Genomic DNA, 22999 nt, shown 5'->3' with positions numbered 1-22999 from the left:
TCTTGGAGAATAGTTCTAGGCACCTACGTTTGCCTTCAGAAGCAAAGGGTAGCCACAACCTCTTTCCCCACCCCTGGTAAAGTCAGAAGATGTGAGACTCTGACCCAATCCTGGTCAATTGGATACCCTTGATCTTGAGAAAGTGACTCAAGGATGACAAGCAGTTATGGTACACACCAACAAAGATCACAGCCTACATGGTTCTTTTATGTAATGTTGATACTCCTCCAGCAAGAGGTAGGGTCTGTGTTCCCCTGCCTTGAACATATAAGAATATGGCAGAAGTGACTATGATAAAAGGCACTGAGGCTTCCACTGAGGTCGCTTGGATTGCTCACACCAGGAAAAGCCAGTCACTAGGAATGAGGACACTCAGAGGGACCCACTTGGATAAGTACTGAGGCCTCCAGCTCACAACCAGCACCAACTTGTCAGCTATGAGAATGAGCCACTCTGGAAGTGGATCCTCTAGCCTAGTCGGGACTCCAGATGAAGATAGCCGAGCCAACATACAACTACAATCACACGAGAGATCCCAAGCAACAACTGCCTAGCTGATTCCTTCCCAAATTCCTAACCATAACACATACCGGGAGAGATAACAGATGATTTGTTATTTTACGCCACTAAGCTTTGGGGTGATGTTACATGGTATTAGATAGCTAATACAAGCTGGTGAGGGGCAATTTTCATTGAGGATGTGGTAACAGGCAGCAGCAACAGCTCAGGAAGTAACTGTGCCAGTGGAGGACTGCTCAGCCTGTCCTGGTTCCAAAGGGATTGCTGTCCAGCTTCCTGCTTCTTGTTGGGAGGTTCTCTGGAGCTCCCTTGGTCCCTATCATTCCCAAGCCTGGTCTCCATTAATTTTGTGTCTACCTACCATTCTCTTAATATTCCAAGAAACCACGCTTCATTTATCCAGATACTGCTTTAATTAACCAGAACTGGTCTCCATTGCTCACAACCAAGAACCTTAACTGATACAGGGAGTTATCTTTAGCTCATTATTGGCCAATGATGAGGGAAGGAGAAAAAAAGGCAAAACAAAAGAAGAAGGGATAAATATTATATAGAGTCAAACCAAGTATATATAAACGGACCTAAATTAAGCAAAAATAGAATGTACAGAAACAAAACAATTTAATACTAACAACAAGCTAACTTTATTTGGCATTTATCCCGTACCATGCACTGTTCTAAGTACTTTACATAATCTTCACAATGCTTTGAGATAAGTATTATTATTCACCCTGCTTTGCAGAGGAGAAAACTGGAACACAGAGAGGTCCGTTAACTTTGCCTGAGGTCAGCAGTGAGACTCCAGCGTCCCTGCCCCTCACAACCATGTTCTAATGTCTAGAGAGTTTGTAGGTCTCTGAGAACAGGAAGGGCTTTGCAGCACTGCCTTGTGTGACTCTCAAAAGTAACCTACTGTTTAATCCTACTAAGCTCAGGTCAGGGACTTTTGCCTAGAACGGCATTCAATAAATACTAGATGACTGAATACACACTTGTTCACTTGAATTACTTTCTGTTTTCTTTCTCTAGTGGCAAGGGTAAACCACTGTGGGCAACTGGAAGTCTGTGTTTATGGGTGAGACCAGATGCACAAGATGAGGGCTGTAAATATATAACCTGTGGTCACCCACCAGATCCTGTGAGGCATGAGGATCAATTGACATGAGCACTGGTCTCAGATGTCTAGTATCACTTCTTCTGTGCTTCCCAGTTTCCCTTCCCTCCATGAAGTCCTTATCCCAGGGCCATACCCGCTTGTTACCTGTGCCAAGCTTAGCAAAGACCTGCATGGACTCATCAAAACGCTTCTGGCAGAAGAGGTTGAAGGCATACAAGTTCTTAATGTGATGGATCTGTTGCTGCTTTTCACTGTCGGAATCATCTTTCATTTCCTAGTAAGACAGCAGAATAGGTAAGAGTTCACTCACTCACCAAATATTTATTCAGTACATACTAGGTATTAGACACACCCTATGAGGTCCACATACCAAAGTGTACAAGACAGCCACATGGCATCTGCCCTCATAGACTGCCCTGATATTCTAACCAAAAGACTGAGAAGAAATTATGTAATTAAAATATAACTGGGTTTCCACAAAATATGTGTGACCCGTATTCCTGAAAATTGTCAAGGTCATGAAAAATAAGGAAAGATTAAGAAACTGTCACAGATCAGAGGTCACTGAAGACATACAACAGCTAAATACAACGTGATTTCTGGACTTGAAACTGGAACAGAAAAAGGGCGTTACGTTAATGGAAAAACTGGTGAAATCTGAGTCAAGTCTAGAGTTTAGTTTAAAAACACAAAAAAATCAAAACCAAAACAAAACAGGGTGAGTGATGACAGAAGCACATGGGAGGGGTATCTAGTCTAGTCTGAGCAGTGGGTCTGAGAAGGACACCAAGAGGAATGTGGACTAAGACATAGGCTGAGCTGGACTTAACCAGGGGAGTCTGGGCAGCTGACAGATGGAAGGGAAGAAGAGTATGTTTTCCCAGCAAAGAGGACAGCACGTGTGCAAGGCCCTAATGTGACAGAGGGAATCCAGGCATGCTCAAGGATCAAAGGACATTTAACGTAGCTGGCACAGTAGGGACAGGTGCTGTTCACAGTAAGCTATTTATTATTTTTGTTTCTCCCTTATAACCCTTCATTCCCCTTATATTCTTTTAAACCCATCTTTAGGTTTAATTTCTTCCTTCAAACTGTCTTTCCATTTTTCCCTTCTTTTCCTTTCCTTGTGCCATCTATTGCCTTGTCTAGACCACCATCACCATGCGGCCACACCTGGTCTAAGCCCTCTTGGGTGCTTTATAGGCTTTCAAAACCTGGCACAGCCTCCTTATCTGGATTATTCCCAGACATTCAAGCATCACCCTCTGCTCCAGTCAGGATGGGCTCCAAACGGTTTCCACACTTGTTTTCACTTCTTCAACTTCCTCAGGCTCTTAGCATTCTCTGTTTCCTCACCTGATTCTGATCTATTCAGAAAGGGTCCAACCTGGGGATGCTGTGTCCAGCCGACAGGGAACTGCCCCTTGGCTAAAATTTTGCTCCATGTTTTGTCAATGGTAAAAACTTTAGTATGTTAATTGTCCTCTGAAAGTTTCATGTAGTTCTTTAATTTCTTTACAGAAAAAATAGGTTCCTCAAGAGCGAAGATGGTATTAACCAACCTTCTTTCATCACAGCACAGGATACCTACTAAGCACAAGTCTAGAAAAGAGAAGGAAAAATGGAAACCCACTTCTACCTTCTCCACTGAAGATTAAACACACAACCTGCAGCAGGAAGATCACTGAAAAGACCCATGATCTTCCTGTGGAGAAAAATAAGATACTAAAAAAGCTATGCGCTGCATCATACCCTTTAAAGTTCAAAAACTAAATACATATTCTAGCACACAGATATATGTAAATGATTAAACAAGAAGCAACTTCTTAAAATTTAACTACAGGGGCGCCTGGCTGGCTCAGTCAGTTAAGCATCTGACTCTTGGTTTCGGCTCAGGTCATGATCTCCCAGTTCGTGAGTTCAAGCCCCACATCCGGTTCCACGCTAATAGTGCTGAGCCTGCTTTGCAATCTCTCTCTCTCTTTCTCTCTGCTTCTCCCTGCTCATGCTCTCTATCTCTCTAAATAAATAAATAAACTTAAAATAATAAACTTAAAATTTAATTCCAGTACAGGGATGCCTGGGTGGCTCAGTCAGCTGAACATCCGACTCTTGATTTCAGCTCAGGTCATGATCTTAGGGTTGTGGGATTGAGCCTCACATTGGCCTCTGCAATGAGTGTGGAGCTTGGGATTCTTTCTTTCTCTTTCTCTCTCTCTCTCTCTCTCTCTCTCTCTCTTTCCCTTTGCCACTCTACCCACTTGCACTCTCTAAAAATAAAAAAAAATAATAAAAAAAACATTTAAAATTTACTTCCAGTACAATTAACGTAGTATTATATTAGTTTCAAGTGTACAATATGGTGAGTTGACAATTCTATACAATACTCAGTGCTCATCACGATATGTGTACTCTTTTTAAAAAATGTTTATTTATTAGAGAGTACATAGATGCGCACATACGTATGGGAGGGACAGAGAGAATCTCAAGCAGTCTCCGTGCTCACACAGGGCTCAATCTCATGAACTGTGAGATCATGATGTGAGCCAAAATCAAGAGTCTGATGCTTAACCAACTGAGCCACCCAGGCACCCCATGATACGTGTACTCTTAATCCCTTTCACTTATTTTCCCTCATCTACCCACCCTTCTGATAACTACCAGTTTGTTCTCTACAGTTAAGAATCTGTTTTTGTGGTTTGTCTCTTTTTTTCTTTGGTCTTTTGCTTCTTAAATTGCACATATAAGTGGAATCATATGGTATTTGTCTTTCTCTGACTGACTTATTTCACTTAGCATTATACTCTCTAGATCCCTCCATGTTGTTGCAAATGGCAAGATTTCATTCTTTTTATGGCTAAAAAATATTCCACTGTGTATATATACCATATCTTCTTCATCCACTCATCTATCAATGGACACTTACATTGCTTCCCTATCTTGGCTACTGTAAATAATGCAATAAACACAGGGGTCCATATATCTTTTAGAATCAGTGTTTTTGTGTTGAGTAAATTCCAGTAGTTGAATTACTGAATCATATAATAGTTCTATTTTTAATTTTTTTAGGAAACTTCATACTGTTTTCCACAGTAGCTATACCAATTTGCATTCCCACAACAGTGCATGAAGGCTCCAGTTTTTCTCCATATCCTCACCAACACTTGTTGTTTCTTATGTTGTTGATTTTAGCCATTCTGACAGGTATGATGTATCATCTCATTGTGGTTTTAATTTGCATTTCCCTGATGAGGAGTGATGTTGAGCATCTTTTCAAATGTCTGCTGGCCATCTGTATGGCTTCTCTGGAGAATGTCTGTTCATGCTTTCTGCCCATTTTTAAATTGGATTATTTTTGGGGTGTTGAGTTATATCAGTTCTTTATATATTTTGGATACTAATCCTTTATCAGGTATGTCATTTGCAAGTATCTTCTTTCATTTAGTAGGTTGTCTTTTAGTTTAGTTGACTGTTTCCTTTGCTGTGCAGAAGCTTTTTATTTTGATGTAGTCCCAATAGTTTGTTTTTGCTTGTTTCCCTTGCCTAAGGAGACATATCTAGAAAAATGTTGCTATGGGGCGCCTGGGTGGCGCAGTCGGTTAAGCGTCCGACTTCAGCCAGGTCACGATCTCGCGGTCCGTGAGTTCGAGCCCCGCGTCGGGCTCTGGGCTGATGGCTCGGAGCCTGGAGCCTGTTTCCGATTCTGTGTCTCCCTCTCTCTCTGCCCCTCCCCCGTTCATGCTCTGTCTCTCTGTCCCAAAAATAAATTAAAAAAAAAAAAAACGATGAAAAAAAAAAAAAATAAAAAAAAAAAGAAAAATGTTGCTATGATCGATTTCAGAGAAATTACTGCCTGTGTTCTTCTAGGATTTTTACGACTTCAGGTCTCACATTTAGGTCTTTAATCCATTTTGACCTTATTTTTTGCGTATAGTGTAAGAAAGGGGTCCAGTTTCAATCTTTTGCATGCTGTTGCCTAGTTTTTCCACCACCATTTTTTGAAGAGATTGTTTTTTACCCATTGTATATTCTTGCCTCTTTTGTTGAAGAGTAATTGACCATATAATCATGGGTTTATTTCTGGGCTCTCTATTCTGTTCCATTTATCTATGTGTCTGTTTTTTGTGTATTATAGTGCTTTTGTTAATACTGCTTTGTAGCATATCTTGAAATCTAGGATTGTGATACCTCCAGCTTCATTTCTTCCTCTTTTTCAAAACTGCTTTGGCTATTTAGGGTCTTTTGTGGTTCCATACAAATTTTAGAATTGTTTGTTCTAGTTCTATGGAAAATGCTATTGGTATTTTTATAGAGATTGCATTAAGTCTATAGATTACTTTGGATAGAATGGACATTTTAACAATATTTGTTCTTCCAGTTAATGAGTATGGAATATCTTTCCATTTGTGTCATTGTCAATTTCTTTCATCAGTGTTTTATAGTTTTCAGAGTACAGACCTTTCACCTCTTTGGTTAAGTTTATTCCTAGGTATTTTATTATTTTTGGAGCAACTGTAAATGGGATTGTTTTCTTAATTTCTCTTTCCTCTATTTCATTATTAGTGTGTAGAAATGTAACAGATTTCTGTAGATTGATTTTGCATCCTGAAACTTTACTGAATTCATTTATCAATTCAAGCAGTTTCTTGGTGGAATCTTTTGGGTTTTCTATATACAGTATCATGTCATCTGTAAACAGTGATACTTTTACTTCTTCCATACTGATTTGGATGCCTTTATTTCTTTTTGTTGTCTGACTTCTATGGCTAGGACTTCCAGTACTATGTTGAACAAAGCAGTGAGAGTGGACAATCTCACCTTGTTCCTGACCTTAGGGAAAAGGCTCTCAGTTTTTTTCTCCATTAAGGATGATGTTAGCTGTGGGTTCTTCATATGATATTGAGGTACAGTCCCTCTAAGCCTATTCTGTTGAGAGTTTTTTATGAATGGATACTGTACTTTGGCAAATGCTTTTTCTGTGTCTACTCAAATGATCATATGGTTCTTTATCCTTTCTCTTGATGTGACATAACACATTGATTAATTTGCAAATATTCAACCACCCTTGCAACTAAGGAAGAAATCCCACTTGATTGTGGTGAATGATTTTTAAAGTACTGTTGGATTCAGTTAGCTGGTATTTTATTGAGAATTTTTGCATCTGTGTTCATCAGGGATATTGGCCTGTAGTTCTCTCTCTCTCTCTCTCTCTCTCTCTCTCTCTTTTTTTTTTTTTTTTTGGTGGAGTGTCTTTATCTGGTTGTGGTATCAGGGTAATGGCCTCATAGAATGGATTTGGAAGGTTTCCCTCCTTTTCTGTTTTTTTCAAATAGTTTGAGAAGAATATGTATTAACTCTTCTCTAAATGTTTGGTAGAATTCACCTGTGAAGCCATCTGGTCCTAGACTTTTGTTTTTTGGGAGGTTTTTTGTTTGTTTGTTTGTTTTTTAATTTTAGAGTAAGAGTGTGCAAGCAAGTAAGGGAGAGGGGCAGAGTGGGAGAAAGAGGGAGAGAAAAAGGAAATCCTAAGCAGGCTCCACACTCAGCATGGAGCCTGGGGCACGGCTAATCCCACAACCTGGGGATCATGACCTGAGCCGAAATCAAGTGTTGGACACGCAACCAACTGAGCCACTCAGGCACCCCGGGAAGTTTTTTGATTACTAATTCAATTTCACTGCTGACAATCAGTCTGTTCAAATTTTCTATTTCTTCTTGATTCAGTCTTGGGAGGTTATAGGTTTCTAGGAATTTATCCATTTCTTTTATTTGTCCAATTTGTTGGCATATAATTTTTCATAATTTTCTTATAATCCTTCGCATTTCTGTGTTGTCAATTGTTAATTCTCCTCTTCCTTATTTCATTTATTGGAGTCCTCTCTTTGGCTAATGGTTTATCAATTTTGATGATCTTTTCAAAGAACCAGCTCCTAGTTTCATTGATTTGTTTTATTGTTTTTTAGTTTCTATTTCATTTATTTCTGCTCTAATCTTTATTATTTCCTTCCTACTACTGGTTTGGGATTTTGTTTGTTCTTTTTCTAGCTCCTTTATGTGTAAAGTTAGATTGTTTATTTGAGATTTTTCAACAAGAAACACATTTTCAACGGGCGTGATAAATACAAATTTAGGGTAATGGCTATGTCTTGAGGGAAGGTAGAGGGATGGGATGGGGAGGAACATACAGGTTATATAAGTTATTTTTCTTGGGTAAGATGGTGTATTCATGGGTATTATTTCAAAAATGAAAATAAAATAACAGAGGGCAATGCATAGGTGGCAAAAAAAAAAAAAAAAAAAAAAATTAGTAAGATGTTAAATTAAATGCCCTAAGAAAGAAACAATCTTTATGGGATATTAAACGTGTCTAACTATTAAGACTGGATTTTTGTTTTAAATCCAGAACATGTATATCCAAGATGAATGTTACTTTTCAAAAGTATCTACCACATGTGACTACAAACATAAATTCCAAAACATGCAACCACTGCTTTCCTTTCAGAAAGAACTGACAAGATACTCTAAAAAGTAAGCTTTTAAAATATTATCTTCATAAAAATCTCTTTTACTAAATTAATTTAATGAGTAGGATCAGAATAATCTTTGGTTGTTTCCTAAACTCAAATCCACTCTCTACAGACAATAATCACCACTGGGGATGTTTAAAAGAATAAGACAAATCTCAGAGATCAGCCTCCAAAACTTGGCAATGAGAGAAACACCAAAATAAGAGCATGGTTACTACTTGGCTATGAACCTCGGCTATGAACAATATCCCATGGAAACATTCAAGGACAGTGGCAGCCATAAAGAGTGCATCCTTCTCAAATGCAGCAACATGAGGTGGTTTCAGAATACCTGAAGAAGGCCTGCCTATCCAAACACAGGGGAACTACTGTTGAAAGGGATTTTGAGTGGCCCTCCAGTTGTTGCATTTAACCAGACTGCGGTCTTACATTTATAATTGCTACTTTAATACCTGCACTGTCTTTAATTTTTCAAGGCTGTAACGTATCTATTAAATTATTTTATTGTCTTATTAATTCTAGGAGATATTTGGCATTCTTCTCCATTTTACAGATAAGCAAACTGAAAGTGTGAAATTATTTAGAGTTTATGGCAGCATCAGATCCCAAATCCAAGTCTCCTAACTTTCAGCTCTGTGCTTATTCTACCAGTCTAAACCAAATATAAACATCTAAAACAAAAAAACCTGCTTTGAACAACGAGAAACGCAGACTCAGATCCATATCTCAGAAATAATACTTACTGCAAGCTGTAGAGCCAGTTCAAATTGCTTGTCCTGGAGAAGCTGTTGGATTTGGGTTGCCATGGGGACAGGAATGAGTCTCCAAACAAAATGATTGCTGGCCACATAGATAATATTTGATCTGGGGGCAGGAATAAGAGTATCAGCAAAAGGACACAGGCTTTATGATGACATAGGTGATTTTAAAGCTTTGCAATATGGCAGCTACAGTAAAAAAAGAAATTCCTTACCCTCCCGAGGTAATGAAGCGGGGCCTTTGCAATTCAATACTCTGGACCAGAAGCCTCGGTTCGAATGTTCGGATCTCCACATATCGAGGCAAAACTGCAATGATGTAGGGAGGCTGGTGCTCTAAACAAGAAAGAACACCTTGAATTGCAGATCTGGTCTATGAACTGCTTCAGTTTCCCATTTCTAAGCTGCACTTAAACAGGATCTCCCAATAGTCCACTAGTCAAATACCAAGTCAGGATCCTATATTGTGATATCCAAAGGGAAAAAATGTTTTGTCCAAGTGATGCTAAGAGAAATCTCTTGCACAAGAAGGATGCATCCAGCTTTGCTGACAGTGACCTGATACCACTCCTACCATCTCCTCCAAAGGACTGGGTGAAAGCTTCACCTGCTCCCTTTCTCATCAGTCACAAAATTAAGCCAGAGAAAGGTCAGTGGCAGCTGCCCCTAACAATGCATCAGAGGGAGAATAAGGTTACATGACCTCTTCTTTCATTCTCTTAGGAAGGGTAGGAGGAAGGTAACTTCTTTTTTCCCTAAAATGAGGCTAACGAAAGAATTCCACATTTCTGGCCAAAGTTATTTCTGCTTAAGATTTTCACAGGGAAAAGATGCACACTCCACCTGATGCTTAATGGTTACAGAGAAGGCAACTGGATGGCATTCTCAGGGTAGCAGTTTTCTACCACTGATGTGAGGTATCTAGAAAGTAGAGGAGTGGTTGCCAAGGGCTGAGGGAGAGAGAAATGGGCTGTTACTTAATAGATATGGAGTTTTAGTTTCGCAAGATGAAAATATTCTGAAATCTGTTGTATGACCATATGAATATATGTAATGACTGAACTGTAGGCTTAAAAATGGTTAAGGTGATAGATTTTATGTTATTTTTTATCACAAAACTGAAAATTTTTTATTTCAACGTTTTTTTTTTTTTGTTTGTTTGTTTTTTTTATTTATTTTTGGGACAGAGAGAGACAGAGCATGAACAGGGGAGGGGCAGAGAGAGAGGGAGACAAAGAATCGGAAACAGGCTCCAGGCTCTGAGCCATCAGCCCAGAGCCTGATGCGGGGCTCGAACTCACAGACCGCGAGATCGTGACCTGGCTGAAGTCGGAGGCTTAACCGACTGCGCCACCTAGGCGCCCCAAAACTGAAAATTTTTTAAATGTAAAAAAAAAATAGTAAGAAATGAACCACTAGATGGCATCATTATCAAAAAGAAATGTAACCTCAAAGAATGTATTTGTAGTTTCTTAGTCTGGCTAACTTCCTATGAATTTATTTTCCTCATTTATTTTCTGATAAAAAGTTTTTCATATTATGTTTGCAATTTACACTCTAAATACAGTAAAAAATTTACAGCCAGAAGGGACCTGGCCTAAGTAATACTTCTATCACTTTGAACACCATCACTGTTATTAGGCTGGTATTTTTCATCTTACAAAAAAAAATAGAGTAAATTAAATGTGGTTTTGTGTTGGATTTTTTACTTTTCTTTTTTTGCTGGCCTCCTTTTTAAAAGCTAGTACAATTCCCTTTGGTGTTAATTTGTATAAATTTGAAAATTTCTCTCCTTTAATCTGGTCTAATTTAATGAAAAAGGTAATCTATAATAGAAGCACTCTTATCATTGCCCAGTCTCCTCAACTCTTTGATGATAGAGATGGTCTATATCTGTTTGTATCTTCAAAACTTGGCAGAGTGCCTGGTATACAGCAGATATATAACAAATTGCCAACAATGACAGTGATTCACCTATTCAGCAAGCATTTCCTAAAAGGCTATATGATGTCTCAGGCCCTACTCAAAGTGGATCAAGACATGAGTCCAGGGTTCACAAGGCTCCTACATGAGCACAGAAGACAGCTCAACTGTATCCAGTGAGACAGTGTCGGTACCATGACAGGGAAAGCTGAAAGAGCTTTGGAAGCAACAAGGGGAAGTGACTAATTCTGCCTGTGCATCAGAGAAGACTTCACAGGGGGAAGTGCCACTGAATAGGGCCTTGTCATGTGAGCTGGACAGGGCCAGGCAGAGAAGAAATCAAGAGACAACAGCACGTGTGATGATCACTCAGTGAGGGGGGTTCCACGATGACTGGAGCCTGGGTGAAGTGGTAAAGTTGAGAGCAGAAATATAAATGAAGTTTAAAATGCACACCATCTAAGGAGTTTAGTCTTCCTCTGTCCGGTGGTGATTCTCCCACCCTATCTAGAAAGAATGCCCTCTCCCCACCTCAGTATGTTAAGGCACAGAACTGTTTCTGAGAAACTGCCAAAGGCAAAGGGCGCTAACAAAGGAACTCATACTAGGGAATCAGAAACATCCTTCAAGCGTATTACACACATCTTCATCAGTTCTCCCACAGCTCCTCTTCTGAAGGGAAAACAAGGGCCGCCTAGAATACCACACGAAGCTTCTCGCGCAGCTCTGAGCCCCTCAAACTTGTTAATATACATAATCTCGGGCTTTATAAAATATTGTCCTTTTGATTTACCTTCCTTCTGAACTGTTCATCTCTAACCACCACCAAAATACCCTAGAACCTGATGCTTTTATCCAAATATTTACCATTTAGGAATCTACTGCTCTGTGAGACCTTTGCACGGGCCTCTAACTGGCACTATCCTTATTCCTCCATAATTTGAGCCACCTGTTTTAGCCAGGGCAGTCTCCCTGCCTGGTCCAGTCCAATCGTACCTATGTAATGAAACTTCTTCCTGACAAGTTGAACAATGAACTTCCCCTTTCTCAACTACTGAATCTCAGCTCATCCAATTTAACCGCTCCAATGGTGCCTTATTTTATCTCTTTATCCAAGATGGAATCTTTACCTCCCCAGCTAGAGTCTTTAAAGATGGCATGTCTGTACGCCCCCCCTCCGCAGTGGTAACTATTTTTAAAATGCTCACTGTCCTGACTGAACATGAATTGCTGCAAGGGTGGTCACATGCTTCCAGGCAATGCCACTGCTGAGAGCCTGAGGCAGGTGTAGGAGCAGAAACCCTTAACATGGAGGGCAGAGACTGACATCTAAATGCAATGTGCACCTCCAAGCTACAAAAGCAGAAGCAATAACCACCACATCAAAAACACTTCAATATTGAGTTGCATGTATTACAGGAATAAATAAGGAATTACCACTAATTTCCAAATGTAATCTATCTGGCAGAGGACACAATAAAACCATTAAAAAGAAGGTATAACAAAAAGGACTAAGAAGTAAAAATATACAGCAGTAGACAATCACTTCCTAAAACACACAACTCTGCTCATTTCTTTCCCCCACAGGGGCAAAACCCAGCTTCCTACAAAAACCAGAATATCCCATTTTTAATGATCTTACAAACTTGTCTACTTATAGGAAGGGGAACTGAGAGTAAATGACACTGTAACCACAGTATGCTGAAGCTATGAAAGGGATTCCATTCTGTGAGGATGGCGCACAACCCCAGCCCACGGTGGGAAACAGCAGCTATGGTGGTCTCACCCATGGCCACTGGTATGTCTGTCCAGTTCAAGGCACACTTCTGTGTGCATATCCCCTCCTCATTGAGCACCACGGTGAGATCATCCTGACCCACAGCCACTTTTCCATCTGCCAGAGGTGCAACTAACGGCTCCAGCTGTTTTCCTGTTGGAAAGAGCTCTTTGATGGACCCCTTTCCATCCACCTATAGGAAGACACAAATTGAATCAACCAGCGTTCTCTCGATAGAGGCATGAACATGGCCTGAAAAACCCAAATATAACTCCAAGCCTACAGAAGCCAATAATATTCCTTGCTTGGCATAAGGAAATATTATAGAGTTTGTTATGACAAATTTTGTCATCACAATGACAGAACCAGTTCTCTTTTTCTCTAACACAGAGGCACAAGCATCTGGCCTGGCAACTAACAATGTCAAGTGCTGGCGAGGATGCAGAGTGACTGGGACTCTCACTCGCTGCTGGTGAGAATGCAAAATGGTACAGCCATTTTGTTTGTTGGCTTCTTATAAAGTTAAATAGACACTTACCATACAACCCAGTAATCCCATTCCTTAGGTATTTGCTCAAGAGAAGTAAAAACTTATGTTTACACGAAAACCTGTACGCAAATGTTTATAGCAGCCTTATTCATAGTGGCGAAAAATTGGAAACAACGTTGTCCTTCAACTGATGAATGAATAAACAAACTATAGTACATCCATACCATGGAATACTACTCAGCCATGAGGAATAAAATGACACGCACAACAATACAGATGGATGTCAAATGCATAATGCCGAGTGAAAGAAGCCATATTCAAAAGGCTACATACGGTAGGATTCCATTTATATGACATTCTGGAAAAGGCAAAACTATAAGAGATGAAGAACAGGTCAGTGATTACTAGAGGCTGGGGCATAGAAGGAGGGGTTGACTTCAGAGGGGCAGCATGACGGCATTTTTTGGGTGATGGAGCTGCTCTGAATCTTGATTATGGTGGTGGCTACACAACTCAAGGCATCTGTTAAAACTCAGAACTATACATCAAAAAGAATGAATTTTACTGTATGTATATAAATGAATAATTTTTTAATAGCTTGGGTCTAAACCAAGATTTCCCACCCTCAAGACTGTACCCTTGAGAAGATGATGCCAGAATTCAAGACAGTCAGAGGGAGCCCGCTCCAGCTTCAGGCTCTGTATCCCTACCCCTCATGGACTTCTTTTGGCACCTATATGCCTCACTATTATTCTGCTAATCAGTCAGCTGGAGAGCAGTGACTCCTCTATGAGTTTGCAACTCTGATGCTGATAAAATGAGGACACTCTAACAACGTAAATGTGGAACAGATATATTAACTAGATAAATAATGAAGAGCTAACATGGTGGGGAGTGGGGAAGTGGGGAGAAGTGAAGATGGAGAGAAAGACTTCTAGAATTGCCAAGTCTGGAATATGAGAGGGGTATAAAGCTCAGAAGTTTAGGTTATGCTATGAAATGAATGGTATATCAACCATTTCTACATACAGTATGACTACTGGAGGAAAAAAAAACAATGTCGTGGATATTGATACCACTTAGGAGAAGGAAAAAAAGTTGTAAAACAATGTGTACGACATCTTTGTAAATAGGCAGAAGTTCATATGCCCAAAGATTAACAATAACTATCTCTGAGTCAATAGATTATGGATGATTTATATTTCCTTTATTTTCCTTATCTATATTTCCTTATTTTTTTATAATAAACACGTGTGGCTTTTGAAATTTAAAAAAAGAAAGTAAAAATAATTTAAAAAATAAATATACAAAAAGATTTTAGGCAACAGGAAACTCAAGTCTTAAAAATGCTTAATACTAAAGTTAGTTTCTAATTCTTGAGGATTGAAGCCTTAAGATGGCAGTCTATGACAATGCTGTTGGACAGAGGCAAGCAGCCCTTATGATCTGTTCCAATAATTAGATACAAGATATGGATAATTCATGACGCTGCCTAGCTTCAGACATCTATTTGTGGAGATGCTGAGAAGCATAAAATATAACCAAATATACAAACACAAGCCTTGTTATGCCCAAACGCTACTTAAGGCAGTCTCTTGGCCTGTAGTTCAGACGTGCATAATCATGTCCCCCAGGTAAACTAATACATGCAAAATAATAAGTTTACCCTTATTAGGTAGTAGTCTCTCTTGAAACCCACACAGATAGAATTTTCACACCATGCCATGGACTTGGGCACATCTGGTACACTAAAGTCCCCCTGAGGAAAGAGAGCAAGAGTTCAAATGGAAAGATGTTAAAAGAAACCATGATCTTCCTGTTATTCCATGCCCACTCTGCAAAATGAACCTCACCCTCATCTAAACACAATTCTGTAAACACAAGGCTAGGAAATCATCTGTGATAAAAATTTAAGTCACCCATGAACTGGATGACTAGATGCCTTTGGAAAAGGTGAAAACCCACTCTGAAATAAACACTGCTTCTGAAGTGTGTATAAACACTGCTTCTGAAGGCCGGGAGACTCTTGATGAGTGGGCATGAAGAGGCTCTCAGGTACTTACGGCAGAGCCTTCACCTGGAGAGAACTCCAAGACTGAGGCGCTGACCTTCAGTATCACTGAACAGAAGTCTTTCAAGCGGTGAATCAACATGGACTTTACCTGCAATTCGTGAAATTCCCTGTCCTTCCAGAAATAGAGCTGCAGCTTCTTTTTCACTGCCACACACATCCGCAACACCTCCTCACCAGTCTCTGTGTGCTGGGAAGAGACACCCAGAGCAAATGAGGATGTGTATACGATGGCTCCACGACTGAGTGACCACTAAATGAGAGACTGCCTACCTTGAAATGGCTATGAATCTGAAAATCCCCTGTAATACAAAGTTACCCTATCAGACAAGCTGGGTGGAAGAACACCATTTTTCTAAAATGTACTTAGAAACAACAGGCTGAGGAGCACTTCCTCCCTGAGGGCTGCCAGTCAAAGGTCCCAACCCCAGCACATCTCTTAAACATTCATAATTCACACGGAAAATCCCAGGGCAGGCCTCCACCTATGCAAACGCTTCCTCTTTTTTTCTTAAATGTTTCTCACTCATGGATGTCAATATCTGCTGGTCAGGGATCAGCATGTGTCAGTGACACTTTTAATCCTTAAAGGAACAGGGGAAAAGAAAATGTCTAAACATAAAGCAAAGCAGTGTCAATGTAGACCACAAATACTAAAAAGTGATCAAGCTGAGTAGAGGGTAAGGCAGATTTTGAATAATGTAAGGAGGATAAATTTGGAAAAATTAGGAGAAATGTCTTTCCTGAATAACAAAAAACACCCTCAAGACAAAGAAGACAATAATATGTTCAGAACAAGGTCAATATAATGTCCTATAGTTATGCCAATGATACTCATGGTACTGTTAAGTCTGGATTTTCCCCATAATGGTTTGTCCATGGCAAATGCTTTTTTTTTTTTTTAATGTTGATTCATTTTTGAGAGACAGAGACACAGGGCAAGTGGGGGAGGAGCAGAGAGAGAGAGAGAGAGAGAGAGAGAGAGAGAGAGAGACACACACAGAATCCGAAGTAGGCTCCAGGCTCTGAGCTGTCAGCACAGAATCCGATGCGGGGCCTGAACTCACGAACTGCAAGATCATGACCTGAGCTGAAGTCGGACCTTAACCCACTGAGCCACCCAGATGCCCCTCCATGGCCAATGCTTTTATCCTGAGTTTGTTGCCTCCTCTGGTGCTCTAATCAGCACACACACAGGGAACCCAAATGTTTCACCTTCTGACCACATACAAAGGGGAAAATTTCTCTAATACAATCCAAAATCAAACATTTTCTTTGGATCTCTGCTGGATTTGGATATCCATGTTATTCTTCCCATCTGATGGTAGGAATAATATAGGAAAGAATGTATTTATCAAAATACAATGTCAAAATTCATCTTGCCTAAACTTACCTCAAGGTCACATGTGAACAGTGATGCTCCCTTTGCCTTTGAAACCGTAGTGATTTGTTGAAATGTCAACAGGTCATGGACATAAATGTTATTTTCTGTTTGGAAGGAAGTATAATAACCCTATAAATTATCATAATTCTCCACACACATGAATAACAAACAGAAGAACCGAAGTGAATGTTGGTTGAAGATGTATCTTTCAGTTTCACTAACAATGAGTTATTCTGATCTATTATCAGAATTACACTCCAAAATGTTTAAGAGGTCACTTCTGTTCCTTTAAATTTGGGCTGGCTTGTGTAAGAGAGCTGTTTCACTAGCAAAGCCCTCTTATACTCGGTCTTCCTCAAGTCTGGAAATTTGTGATGCAATATTTGTACAAGAATTGGCTTTCAAAGCTACTTCCATTAGGAGGCCTCAATAAAAGAAAGGAAATCCTCTGTGGACTTTGTACGATCCCATGATGAGGAATTCTTTTCTAGCTGCAAGCAAAATAATTTCACTCAGGCCTCCTATCTAGTTTTACTCATTAAGACATAGTTACTTTAAATGTTCCTCTCTAAACCTAGAAGCTAAGTTTAAAATTATTCTACCATTTGGGCCCTGGGCTGAACAGTACAAATGTGAGGCAAGTTTCTAGTTCTTTGTTGCCAGTAAAAGGCCTCACTGGCTGCCTTCAATTGAATCTATGGCTTTTCAAACAAGGTCTGAATAGTCTGGCCTTGATCTGTCTCTCCCCTATCTCTTGCCACTGTGTCACTCTTCACCACATATCCTAAGTCTGGTCAGACTGCAGGGCCTCTGCTTAAAATGCTCTGCCTTCTTCTCCCTTCCTATCAAAATTCTAATCATCCACTAGATGATGCTGTCACTCCCATTACTAATATCCACAACATTTTTTATAAATTTCCATTGTAACTTATCACACTGAATCATGATTATTTTTTGTCATTTCAGTCTTCACAATCAGAACATAAACTCAAAGACAGAACCTATGTCTCTTTCAATTTGGTATCCCCAATGCCTAGGGCAGGGCTCAATAAATATCTGCTCAATAGCAATAAATATCTGTGACTGAATGAATGAACAGCACTCCTTGGAGAACAGAGCTCAAGTTTATGAGAGATGCTGTTGTCTTTAATACTCGTGTACCCTGCTGTGTCTGGTGTGGTACAGGTCAGTTTCACTGACTCTCAAATTAACCATGAAAGAGTTAGTCAGGTCACAGTTTTTATTTTTTGACACATGAAATATAACTACAACCCCTTTTCTTACCTAACAAGCTGACCAGAATCTTAAACTGGGAAACCACATGGATCTGGAAAAGAACAAATCATTAGACTCAATTAAACATTTCTGACAGGACTTAACAAAACTTCATTTAACTACAGTACTAAAAAGGGACTTGGGGTACAGGGGTGGCTCAGTCAGTTGAGCATCTGACTTCAGCTCAGGTCATGATCTCGCAGTCCATGAGCTCGAGCCCCGCGTCGGGCTCTGGGCTGACAGTGCAGAGCCTGGAGCCTGCTTCTGATTCTGTGTCTCCCTCTCTCTGCCCCTCCCCTGCGCATGCTCTGTCTCTCTCACTCTCAAAAATGAATAAATGTTAAGGAAAAAAAAAAGGGACTAAAGAGTCTATGCCAATGACAGGAATCTGACTTATATTTATGTGTAATCGCAATTTCTGCTCATTATAGAGGATCTCAGGCACATGATGGATGGACCACGATCTCTGCGTAAGTGGGAGAACAGAGAGCAGAGGATTCAGAGTTATTAAAAATGTTACCGAAGTTCTAGTTTTGACATGGTCCCATAGAAGTCAAATATTCTTGTAATGACAACCATCACTGCCTACCTGTTGAATCTTTTTGGAGAAGTTTTTATTGGATTTCTCTAGTGTCACTTCAAACCTGTTGCAACCTATAGAAAAGAAACAAACATTCACAGTTCCAAACACAGGGATACATGTAAAACTTAACTATAACAAAAAATGCTGCTCCATACTGCTCTACTACATGAATCTACAAATTCCTAAGACTAGAGGCTAGAGATCTACACTAGAGAGCTCTCTTCACTGAGTATAAGAAGTCACTTTCAATTCTAATTTTAGAACAGGGGGTTTCATGCACCTTCACTTGGCATTGGCAATCATATGATGGAAGTTCAGTGACGCTACAAGGTACTTGTGAGTCTGAAGGTCTTATGCTGCAATATAGTACCTCGGCTAAGTGTTTGTAAAAAGTCACAAATATAAGAACCCAAGCAATGAAACCCAGCCCAAAGCATCCTCAGATCTAGACCAGCTAAATCCTAGCAGCTACCCTATGTTCTGCATCACGGGACAGAGCAAACACTCAATACTAACCCCAGGACTAAAGTAATTTAATACATCTACACTTACTGCCACTTTCAGGAGATTCTACATCTGTTGGCACTGCTGCAAAAAGGGAAGAAAGTTACATACCACAAAAATATGTCATGCTAGCTTTGTGGGAATGACAAAAATATTCAGCCTCAAAAATCACCAACAAGGCAAGAAGAGTAATTATAATTATCATGACAATGACATAACAACAAACTAAGCAAAAACTAGGTGCTGGGTTCTGGGTTTAAAAATTGATGTATATTTGCTAAAACCTCACAACTATTCCAAGAAGTAGGTATTACTGTTCCAATTTCATATGTGAGGCACCTGACAGGTCAAGCAGTCCAGTGAGAAAGTGCCCAGAAGCAAACTCAGGGCTGACTGGAAAGCCCGTGTGCTGAGCCTACACTCTACCTGTCTCCCAGCTTGTGAAGAGACTATTCAGGCTGCTGACCCCAGGCTGCTCCCCACAACTAGTGGGGCCCACACCACCAAAGCTGGTCTTACTTTTTCCACCTGTCCCTCAGCAAAGGAGATGAAGGGACCCGGGAGATTCAAGAGATTCAGAAATGTGCCCTGTATTCTGCCATTATATTTCACAAGAAAAAAAAAACCAGCCACTTCACACTTGATACAGAGCTCTATATTTGAAAAGAGCTTTATTTTATTACTTCTAACAATTCTCCTCAAAAGCAGAATTATCTAGGACTGAGGTTCTCAAATTTTTTGGTGTCAAGACTCCTTCACAACCTTAAAAATTATGGAGAATCCCAAAACTTTAATATGGGTTGTAGTTATCAATGTTTACCAGGGTAGAAATTAAGACAGAAATTTTTAGGGGCACCTGGGTGGTTCAGTCAGTTAAGCGTCCGGCTCTTGACTTCAGCTCAGGTCATGATCTCACATTTATGGGTTGAAGCCTCATGTCAGGTTCTGTGCTAGCAGTGTGGGGCCTGCTTGGGATTTTCTCTTCCCCTCTCTCTCTTTCACAAACCCTCTACTTTGACTTTTGGTTTCTCTTCTAACCGGGTGCCTTCCTCTTTTCCTATTTCAAGGGTAGCAGAAGAGTAGCAGAATAAGGTAAAGGGTAGCAGAATAGGCCACCCCAAAATCTGCCACTTTTGTACAGGGATTATTTTGAGCTGAAGGCAATTGAGAAGAAACAGGTGCAAGAAAAGCTCTCTGCCCTCCAATTTGCCTAAAAACAGAGCATACATTTACACAGGTGTCCCTCTACCCCCTCTCTAGCAAGGACAGGATTTAATTAGTTGGAGACAACACTAGACCTTCAGCGGCCCACAGAGGATACCAGAGCAATCTACTAACAAACCTTACTAACTAGTCCTTTTTCCATTAGTTTCCCATGTGTGTGTCTTCTAGCAGTTTGCCATCCTAGAAACTCTAAGTCCTTTTCCCTTGCCTTATTGCTTCTTTAAAAATGGTTTGTTCATTGTTAAGATGCTATATAAGCCCAAATTCCAACCAGCCCTTTCAGCTACCCATCACTAAATGCTTCCATGTGTATGTGTAATACACATGTTAATACACTTGTCATTCTTTTGTTAATCTGTCTTTTGTCAGTCCAATTTACATATTCCCACCCAACGAACCTAAAATTGGTAGAGGGAAAAATATTCCCCACCCCACACACCTGAAAGATGCCCTTTTTTCCCATGTTACCCTTGCTTAAGGCTCCAAAGGGAAGTACTATTACCTTAAGCTATTTACTACAGAAAGTCTATTAGGTTGAAAATTATGAAATGTAGTTTTTTCTAATACAGTCAAATAATGAAAGGGGCAGGGACGCCTGGGTGGCTCAGTCAGTTGAGCACTCAACTCTTGATTGTGGCTCAGGTCATGAGCTCACAGTCATGAGATCAAGGCCTCTCCTCCCCCTCTACCCCCTCCCCAACCCCCCCACAACTGTGCTGGGCGTGGAGCTTGCTTAAGATTCTTTCTCCCTTTCTATCTGTCCCCCCCGCCCACTCTCACTCACTCTCAAAAACTAAACTAAACTAAACTAAAATAAGACAATTTCATATGGTTCGACATACTTGGGCATTTACAGCAGATTTTTATAGACTCTACAGCTCCAAAGTATATTATCTAAACACATCAATTTTCCATAAAAAGAACATCGAAGTAAAATTATGAAAAGGGAGTGAGGTACTTCTTCTCCCTCAAAGGAAGAAACTCTGACAAAATAAATTTCAAATACTTTTGGTTATTATTCTACATTTTGCTGACAATGTCACATTTGACAGAGCTTTAGTTTTCAAAGTCCTTGCATCTGACCTCAACAATTTTCTGAGACAGACAGGCAGTTTATAGAAGAGGGAAATGACATTGGGAAGGACCTACTCATAGTCATTTAGCCAAGGAGAAGGAAAGCTGAGCTCAAACCCAGGTCTCCTCTCTTCTAGTCCACCCCTCACAAGTTAATAAAAGTTTTTAAACCAGTGGTTCCTAATTTTGTTTCCCACCCCCACATCATTCACACAAAAATCTTATACCCATCAGTAATATTTATTTCTGACAGGGAGTCACCAAGAAGTAAGGAGGGGAGGAATGTTCAACCCCACCTACAGGCGGGGGTGGGGGGGTGGGTAGGGGAATAGAGTCTGAAAAAAACAAAAAACCCTGAAGATTTTCATATGCTTCTCCCCACTTTACCACAGTATTACTCTCAACCCCAATGGTTTTTAATGATCTAGGGATCACTGATTTCACAGTTGTATATTAGCTATCAACATTTTTTGCATGAGTAGTAAGCCATCTCTTTCTCAATTCTGGAGAGCTGCTACTTACCAGCATCTTTCCGGATCCTATAGAGAAGAAGATGTCCTTGTTTGGTGCCAACAAGAAGCCATTCCTCTGCAAGAGAAAAGAACTGTGAGAAAGGTCAATCAGCTTTACTAAAACCCTACTTCTTGAGCTGGGGCTTGTAATGAGAAGTCAAAGGGTCAAGAAAAGGAGTTGCTTTTGATAGCAGGTATTTTGCAAAACTAAGGAATATTTATATTCAAGAAATGTTTGAGAACCAACCAATCAAAAAAGCATCATTACTAGACTAGACATATCAGGGAACAGAAAATGGCCCTGCCTTCACGGTTTCAAAATTAAACTGACCAAAAATAGGATGAAAATTTATATAATCATAAAATGGGGAGTATAAACATAAAAGTAGGTCTCTAATGTCAGAAACAAAGCTAAAAGGTACCCTTTGGAGGCTTAATGATTTTATCTTAAGGAAAATTAGAAGTGCCACAGAGTATTAACCTTACAGAATTCATTATCTCAAAAGGCGGCCTAGCAGATCAAAACAAACAACTGCAACTCTCACACATTGTTGGCAGCAATATAAACCAGTACAGTCATTTTGGAAAAAAGTCTGGCAGTTCCTCAAAAACTTAAACGTACAGTTACCATGTGACTCAGCAATTCTACCCCTGGGCATATACATGAGAGAAATGAAAACATATGCTCACACAAAAACTTGGACACAAATGTTCAGAGAAGCAGCATCTGTAAAAGCCAAGAGGTAGAAACCACCCAAATGTCCATCGACTGATGAAGGGATAAGCAAAATGTGGCAAATCCACACAATGGAATATAAGCCAGCCACCAAAAGGAATGAAGTGCTGACATGTGCTACAATAGCAGGGATGAACCTGACATTATGCTAAATGAAAGAAGCCAGACGAAAAACGCTACAGATTTTATGATTCTATTTATATGAAATGTCAAAAGAGCCAAATCTATACAGACAAAAAGATTAGTGGTTGCCTAAGGCTGGTGGGCTTATAGGAAAATGAGGGAGTAAAAACTAAGGGGTATGGGGCTGATAGGATAATAAAAATGTTCTAAAATGGACTGTGGCCATACTTGTACAACTCTGTGAATGTACTAAAGCCCACTTAACAGTATAGTTTAAATGGGTGAATTGTATGGTATGTGAATCACAGCTCAATAAAGCTCTTATAAGGAAAACAAACAAACAAAAAAAAAGACGATCTAGGCCAGTGAGTGGTTCTTTGGTATGTATCAAAATTATCTGAG

The 22999-nt window shown here is 39.9% G+C and overlaps 1 protein-coding gene across 1 annotated transcript in view; it reads right to left on the bottom strand.

Annotated features, from left to right (window-relative positions):
* The window catches only part of VPS39 (VPS39 subunit of HOPS complex), a 46695-nt gene that overhangs the window by 16927 nt on the left and 6769 nt on the right, over positions 1 to 22999 (bottom strand). The window contains exons 2-11 of the mRNA XM_060618849.3: positions 21749 to 21814; positions 18431 to 18495; positions 17851 to 17893; positions 16576 to 16670; positions 15274 to 15372; positions 14778 to 14870; positions 12631 to 12814; positions 9137 to 9257; positions 8907 to 9027; positions 1781 to 1910 (exon numbers count right to left, since the gene is read on the bottom strand). Coding sequence (XP_060474832.1) covers positions 1781 to 1910; positions 8907 to 9027; positions 9137 to 9257; positions 12631 to 12814; positions 14778 to 14870; positions 15274 to 15372; positions 16576 to 16670; positions 17851 to 17893; positions 18431 to 18495; positions 21749 to 21814 — 1017 coding nt within the window. The remainder of the gene's footprint in view (positions 1 to 1780; positions 1911 to 8906; positions 9028 to 9136; positions 9258 to 12630; positions 12815 to 14777; positions 14871 to 15273; positions 15373 to 16575; positions 16671 to 17850; positions 17894 to 18430; positions 18496 to 21748; positions 21815 to 22999) is intronic.

Source organism: Panthera onca, chromosome B3, assembly GCF_046562875.1.
Source record: "Panthera onca isolate mPanOnc1 chromosome B3, mPanOnc1 haplotype 2, whole genome shotgun sequence".
Lineage (NCBI taxonomy): Eukaryota > Metazoa > Chordata > Mammalia > Carnivora > Felidae > Panthera > Panthera onca.
Note: the sequence above shows the minus strand (reverse complement) of the source record. Positions and strands in the feature narration are given on the sequence as shown.